Raw genomic sequence first — 8,647 nt, 5'->3', positions numbered from 1 at the left:
GGTACTATCACTTACGGATACATCTTGAATGAAAGTGCCAGCTGCCTTTATTGCAGCTGCCATCCTAGACTGTAGGGGTAGCACCAGCCACTGTAGGGCTGCACTTCTGTGCAGATATGGCCTAAGGAGTGGCAAGAGTCCAGAACCATGGATTGTGCCAGGGAGAGCAATGTTGTGGTCAGTCAAGTAACCTCATTGGATAGTTTTTTATAGTCTGTTAGCTGTAAGGCTTTAAGTTGATCTATCACACTGTGAATTGCAAACTCCAATGGCAGTGCCTGTTTCAGCTGTGTTAAAACTGTGTTTGAGGCTCATACTCAGTAATGTGATGGCGTTTTTCAAAAATAGAGGTAAACAAAAATGCAAATAACCTTGAGTTAAAGAGTTGTTTTGTGTTCTGTGTATGCCAACTCTAACCCACAAATTCCATGTTTCAGGGTAATAGTCTCATAATTTTCATATTCATCCAAGACTGAAAATCTTTTAGAGATGAAGGATTTATAAATTCTCTAAGTCCTGAAAGTTTTACCCACTTCTTCTCTCAGTGTACACTGTATGCTTGGGATATTTGATGCTGCTTTAAAACACAGTCCTGTATTTCATTTGAACAAGGATATTGACATTCAGTTTAACAGTTGTTTGGTGAGACTGAGCTCCCTTGGTCACTTTTGCTCTAATGAATTTCATGTTTACTTTATTTGTATAGCATTAGATATACATTTTAGAAGAAAACATTTTCACCAAGATTTATATCCATGAATACAAATAATGAAAAATTATTCTAGGTCCTATTTACAAACCATCAGGTGTACAAGACATTTTGTTAGACACATCAGTGCCTCATCTTATTTAATAACCACAAAAGCCTATGACATTGAGTGTATACTTATCTCAAAATCTACAGGTAAGTAAAATAAGTATCATGGTATGATTTGTTTGAGGTCATTAGGAAATAGAAGAGTAAGGACATAAACCCGGCTTTGCCTGGTTCCAAAGGAGTGGTCCAGAACACCACATTCACTGACTCATAATCACCCCACAGATACAGATGATAAGGAGAGAAGACTTGGTAAACCTGACATTCAGCCAACATCATTTGGCCAGGATAACCTAATAAGAAGATATGAAACCAGATAAATTATATGGCCTTTATTAAGTCCATAGCCTTGTTAATTCTGAGAAATATAAGGTGAGGAAAAGCTATCTCATCTCAAAAATTAAACTCTGTCAATGAAGAGTGACTGTCAGGAGTACTGTGTTGAGAAAGTCTGGTTCTCAGTATAGATTATTTTACAAATAATGCAATGGCCCCACACCATATCTCTTCTTCCATCTCCCCACCATCACATTTTTTTGAATGTAACATTTAAAAGAAAATAAAGAAGGAAAAAAATGCCATGACATATGTTTGTAATCTTATTTAAACACCAAATATAGGAATTCACTTTTGCTAGATATGCTAGATGTCTGTAACCAGTGAGTTAAAAGTCTTGAACTGAACAGTAATGAAATGTGTAATAACCCCAATGTTAGCAGAAACACAAATACTCAGGAGAGGACTGAATTCTCTGAATGTTAGAGAACTTTTGTCATTTGGTCATCATTAGACCCTCAAAACGCAAAAGTTCTCAAAATTTACCATTCTTTTATTTCACACTTGAAAGAATTGTAAGTTCCATCTTATATGCATGTGAGGACTGTGAGTTTCTAAGGTGGATCTATTTATCTGATGGTATCACCTGCACAATAGGAAATAGAGTTAGATGTGGTATTGGGGAACATCAGGTTGTATTTTCTACTTTTTAATTACAGGACATCTAGTCAAAAATTGTCCCACCAAAAAATCCACTTTAATTTCTTTGATATTCTGTCCCCACAATCAGCTTGCTTTTCTTTTCTCTTATTGCTTAAACCTAATATTTGCCTTAATATTTCCTCACCCCCTGGCTCATAGACCATCCTACCAAACCCCACCATCCAGTCACATGAGATAAACAGGTTTCCTTGCCTGTCGACCTTTTTTGCTATTTTAGAAGAGTATACTGCAAATATTTTTCATTTTAGGTTTTGACTACTGAATACTACAGGACATCTAAAAGGAGGAAAGTAAAATAAGCATGAGTGTTTTACTATACTGTACAAAATATTTCCATAATTGTCCCAGGCCTATACCCTTCAAATAACTGTGCAATGATAAAAAAATATTATCACTACAAATATTATATCAATACATGCCAAAAAAAGCACATTTCCTAAGGTTTCGAGATATTAATACAAAGTTGAAGATGTGTTCAAATTGTAGGTTACTCTAAGACATATTCTTTAGATGACTTAAACATTTTTTTCCCTCTAATACTGGTATAGTAGCATCTCTTTTATAGATAAATTTGAAATTTGAAATTTGAATGAGACTATCTTTATTAGTCTTCACAGAATATTACTTATTTTACCTTATGATCTCTGACTTCATTGCAAAATATTGTACTCAGATTTCAGGTAATTTAGTTTTGACACTTAATTGAGGGAGATAAATTAATATTCTATTATAATGAAATAATCTGTGTATAAAATAAGCTCAAATGGACAATTGTATTAAAGCAAATTATACCCTTTGATTATAAAATATTAAACATGACATTGATTGTTACTATAATTATTTCTTTATATTATTTCTTTACGGGAAATTAAAAAAAATAGGAACTAAACTGAGAGGCATAATCTCTCCCAATTTCAACACCCATAAACATTGTGTGTTTTGATTTAAGGAATATGTTTAAATGCACAAATCCTAACTGTATATTTTCAACAAATGAATATACTTATATATCCTATACACCTATAAATATACATATATTTGCATAACCTCAAAAAAAATGCTGTGCTTTTTCACAATAAATCCTTGCCTCCTTCACACCTTAGATAATCACTTCCCCGAAATTTCTCAGCATATATTTTTGTCTATCATAGAAGTTCATATAAATGTACTCATATAGTATGTGTCCCTTTGTAACTAGCAGCAATCATTAACATAGGGCAATGATTTTGAGATTCATCAATGTTGTTACACTTATCAGTAATTGATCAATATTTATTGATGAATATAATTTTTAAAAAGATTATTTATTTATTTATTTATTTCTTCTCCTACCATCCCCCCCATTGTCTGCTCTCTGTGTCCATTTGCTGTGCATTCTTCTGTGTCTGCTTGTATTCTCATTAGGCAACTCCGGGAATGGATCCTGGGACCTTCTGGAGTGGGAGAGAGGCAATCATTCACATGTGCCACCTCAGCTCCCTGATCTGCTGCATCTCTTATTATCTCTCCTCTGTGTCTCTTTTATGCTGTGTCATCTTGCTGCACCAGCTCTCTGTGTGGGCCAGCACTCCTGAGTGGAGGGAGCAGCACTCCTGAGCAGGGCAGTACCCTGCACAGGCCATCACTCCACGTGGGCCAGCAGTCTGCATGAGCCAGGTCACCACACAGGCGAGTTTGCTCTCACCAGGAGGCCCTGGGCATCAAACCCTGGATCTCCTATATGGTAGATGGAAGCCCAATTGCTTGAGCCACATTCGCTTCCCACTGAGTAGAATTGTATTGAGTAAATTTTCCACACTTCTCTATTCACTTATTGAGGAGCATTTGCTTTCTTTGTATGAGCATGTTTTATTTGATCTTGGGTAAATATCTGTGAATTATATTGTTATAAGCAATGATTTTTGGGCTGCATGATTAAATTTATGACTACCTACTATTTATCAAACTGTACTTTTTGCAATTGACACTATCAATGTAAAAGACTGTTGTTTGAAGTCCTTTCCAAAATTTAATGTTGTCATGCTTTTAAACTTTAGCTAGTTTAATGGATGTGTTGTGATATTGCATTGGTTAAAATTTGCATTACATGATGACTAATGATTTAAACATAATGTTAATAGTATAGTTTCCTTTAAAAAAATTTTAGTATAGGACTTTCTCCTCTTTTTCCATTACTTGTTTTCCTTATTTTTGGTTGTAAGTATATTTTATGAATCCTTGGCCAAATCTTTTGTCTTGAAAAAGGACTGTGGATATTTTCCTCCAGTATGTGCCTTCTCATTTTGAAATTTGAAACTTAATTTTCATTTTGATGACATCTAATGGATTAATATTTTATGGTTATTGGATTTTATATTCTAAGAAACCATTTTTCCACTAGTTGCAAATATATTCTCCTTTTTTTGTATTTTAAAGAATTTGATTTAGATCTGCTATAGAAAACTATTTAATATATGTTCAAAGGTGGGTATGAAGGTTAATTTTGTATTAATATGATGATTTCATAAAAAAAATTGCAAGAAAAAACAATCCTAACTTCCTTGAATTACTAAATTTGCCACCTTAAAAAAATGAAAAAGCATATAAAATGTGCCTATTTTTTAATTAGTACCTTTTTAAACTATTTGTTTATTTTTATTCAACTACTACATTGTCTTGATTATTTTACATTTAATGGAAATTTGAAGTCCTTAAATATCTGCCACAGATTTTATCTTTTATCAACATATTTTGAGTATTGTCATAACTACTTTAGAATCAGTTTAATTTATTGGTATTGATTATAACTATTTTGAAGTTATTGACCAGTTTGGAGATAATTAATATCTAAATATATTTGAGCATCTCAAACTATGAATATATAATATTTGCATTTCATTTAGGTCATAAAATTTTTAGTAATGGTTTGAAATTTTCAAGGCTTATTTTTAAATGCTTTGTGCTATTGTTGCCATGTTAAGTAGTACTATGAATTTTTATCTTTTTTAATTTTCCAATTATTTCCTAGTAGTATGTAAAATGTATTGATTCTTTTATGAGCCATTATTAACTTAGATAGTTCTAGATACCTTACTTTTATATAATTTTCATGTCATTTACAAATAGGGCAAATTTGCAACTTTCATTCCAAATTTATACATATATTTCTTTCACTTCTTCATGCCATATTGAAACTGTTATAAGCTCCAGTAAAACATTGAATTGAGGTTAGTTGGTGGTTTCCTTTATTACCAATCTAGGGCCAAACCTTTCAGTACATTACCACTGAGTGATATTACTTGTAGGTTTTTAAGCAATGAATTTCCTCAAATTGAGTGAGATTCCTTTTTTCTGAGTCTACTCCATTTTTCTTTTTAATAATGCCATATGCAGGTGGTGACTTTAAATTCATTTATACCTCTACTAGGATGATCACTTGCTTTTGTATTATTTGTAGCTGTGGCAAATTACAATCTTTATTTGACTATTAAAATAGAAAAACACTATTGAGTAAATCAATTGAAACATATGCGCACAGTCTCATCTTCAGACAGATATCATGGTAGTCTTAGGAAAGCAAATGAAAACAGCAGTAAAACCATAAAAAAAGAACAATGAAAGATAGAGGAAACTCATAAGTAAATATCTCTTCAACATCATAGTCAAACTTTTCTTCCCATTCTAAACTTTACCTCACTTTTCAAAATAGTTTGGGTAGTTTTCTCTTAATGATCTATACAACTACATAACTAATGTAACTTGGAAGACTTACAAAAGTTCCAGCTACGGCAAAGGTTTTCTCCACATACTAGTATGGAATGATAAGCCCTTGATCTAAATGCTATCTTGAAACCTACAACTAACAGAAAAGTTGTTTCTATCACCCACACTCCCAATGTATGCTAAATGGGATAGGAAATGATTAGAATATCTCTAGTAGTTATTCTCTAATTCACATTTAATTATTTATTTATTAATTAATTTTCATTGCATTGCTTTTCAACATGGATTTAAGGTTCAAATTTAGTTACCGTTTCTCAAAACGTCCCATTACAACTTGAATTTTAACAAATTGATTTTATTGATACATTTTAATAAAGCATGAATCCATCCAGAGTGTACAATCTATGGTATTTGGTTTAATCACACAGTTGTGCATTCATCACTTCAATCATTTTTAGGGGATTTCATTATTCCAATAATAATAATAAACAAAAACTGGCAAAAAACTCATCAACTCTCAATATCTCTGATTTTCATGCTGTATTTCACTCCTATTCTGTTTCCACCTTTCTAGTTTATCAGTATTTATATTCTGCAAATACAGTTTCACCCCTATTTCTATTTCATATGAAGTTTCACTATGTTATACAGTCCCATGTTACATTTTTTTAGATTTCCTTCTATTAATATACATGATCTCAGAACTTCCTTTCAACCACAGTCATACCCATATAATACATCTCCTACTTAAAAACAGTATATTGTGCTAATTTACTTTTGTTTTTAACAGTTTCATTGATACCCTCTTATATTTACTGCTACCAAGCCACCATATATTCCCTTAAGTATCCTGAGAAATACTGAAGACCACCATAAAGTAACCTCCAAGACTCTTCAGCAAGATGTCCTCTCACAATGATTCAGCGACACACCCTTCTGACTTCCTTCTGCTGGGCATACCTGGTCTGGAAGCTTTCCACATCTGGATTGCATTCCCTTTCTTCCTTGTTTATCTTGTAGCATTAGTGGGAAATGTCACTATCTTATTTGTGATCAAGACTGAAGAGAGCCTTCATCAACCCATGTTCTACCTTTTGGCTCTTCTCTCCTTTATTGATTTAGGCCTCTCCACTTCTACCATCCCAAAGATGCTTGGCATCTTCTGGTTCAAACTAAGGGAGATAAGCTTTGAAGGCTGCCTCATCCAAATGTTTTTTATCCACACCTACACTGGTATGGAATCTGTTGTGCTCCTGGCCATGGCAATTGACCGCTTTGTTGCAATATGCTACCCTCTGAGATATTCCACTATCCTCACCAACAAAGTGGTAGTCATCATGGCCTCTGTTGTAGTGGGGAGGCCAGTTTTCCTTGTAATCCCCTTCTGCCCTCTTCTCAAGCGGTTGCCGTTTTGTGGCCATTACATTATCCCTCACACCTACTGTGAACACATGGGAATTGCCCGTCTTGCTTGTGCCAGCATAAGCATCAACATCATCTATGGCTTATTTACCATTGCCGCCCTCCTCTTCGACTTGATCTTAATTGTTCTCTCATATATTCAGATCCTTCGAGCTGTTTTCCGTCTTCCTTCCAGGGACGCCAGGATCAAATCACTTAGCACATGTGGTTCCCACGTCTGTGTCATCTTGGCCTTTTACACACCAGCATTTTTCTCCTTCATGACTCACCGGTTTGGTAGAAATATCCCTCGCTGCATTCACATTCTCTTAGCCAATCTGTATGTGGTTGTCCCTCCTTGTTTAAATCCAGTTATTTATGGTGTTAGGACCAAGCAGATTAGGGACCGGGTTTTGAGAATATTTTTAAAGAAATACTGACCTAAATATATTCAATTGTTGAAAATATCTTTGTGTCTCATCTTCATGCTATACATCTCTCAAGATAACCAAAAGTGAGACCTGATAAAGCACACTTAGGATTTTATAGCAATTTTTGGTGCCTTCAATATTTCTTTTCTGCAATTTCCAGGTTGAATTTTAATATATTTCTATGTTTTTCTTGTTGTGGGGGAGAGAAGATCATATTTACCAAAAAATATGCAATTATGTATGTACTTGATAGGCGGGGTCAGTGATGTTTCCATGACAGTTGTATAAGTGATGTACAGGTTTGGTAGAAAGTAGATTCTACTGTCATACAGCTCGGAAATCTGACTTTGATAAATGGATTAATATTTTGCAATACCGTCTTTCACTTAAGTGTTAGTCTAGGATCATTAGTTTTATCTAAGCCTTATTTCTTAATATGACCCAGAAGGTAATTGCTATCTGCGTATCATCCGTCCCTCATTTTGTCTCTGCATGAAAAATCTGTGCTATATCAAGAGTGATTTTGTAAGAAAGCAAACAATTAATTATCAATAAACAAAATAATGGATTATAGTAAATTGAAACAAAGAAAATAATGGAGAGCATATTAAGTGTCCCATCATAGCTGAAGGCTACATATTTAATCATCTGTGACTATATAGAGTACAAGTGCCAACAAAGGGCACATCCGTAGACAAAATGATGGAACTCTAAATTATTACAGTGAAATATTTCACAATTGAATGAAGGAAACTGATGGAAGAACAGATGAATAAGAAATAAATGACAAGGAAATGAGATCTATTTTACCACAAATAAATATACAAATAAGGTAACACTTTTTTCTTAGAGAACAGAGAAGTACATTTCAGGAGTAGGTATAGCAAATTCAAGGACATAGTTAGAGGATATAATTTAAAATACTGATGTAAGATTGGTAATTTTCATATCTGAATTAGGAGTCAGATAAAAAGATGTTTTGAATTTCATAATAAGAAAGGATTTAAAGACCAAACATTAATTTCTATGATTTATCTAGTATTTAAATGTGTTTACCACACATATAGACATATATGTTATATAACTTAATTCAATCTTCAAGAAAACCTTCATTGAAAGTGCTATTACTTCCATTTTACTGATGTGGACATGATATACAGAACGGCTGGGTAATTCGCTTGAGCACAAAAGTATTTATTTTCTTTTATTCTCAAATAACAAACTTTATTTTTAAAGAGATTTTACATCACAGGAAAGTTACATCAAATTATTAGGGAGTCCTGTATACCCAAACCTC

The 8,647-nt window shown here is 33.4% G+C and overlaps 1 protein-coding gene across 1 annotated transcript; it reads left to right on the top strand.

Moving 5' to 3' along the window:
• Positions 1 to 6,420: 6,420 nt before the first annotated feature.
• LOC101432955 (olfactory receptor 52E4-like) lies at positions 6,421 to 7,359 on the top strand. The gene has a single exon (XM_004471729.3). The coding sequence runs from the start codon at positions 6,421 to 6,423 to the stop codon at positions 7,357 to 7,359; it is 939 nt and encodes a 312-aa protein (XP_004471786.1).
• Positions 7,360 to 8,647: the final 1,288 nt, after the last annotated feature.

This window comes from Dasypus novemcinctus, chromosome 10, assembly GCF_030445035.2.
Source record: "Dasypus novemcinctus isolate mDasNov1 chromosome 10, mDasNov1.1.hap2, whole genome shotgun sequence".
Lineage (NCBI taxonomy): Eukaryota > Metazoa > Chordata > Mammalia > Cingulata > Dasypodidae > Dasypus > Dasypus novemcinctus.
Note: the sequence above shows the minus strand (reverse complement) of the source record. Positions and strands in the feature narration are given on the sequence as shown.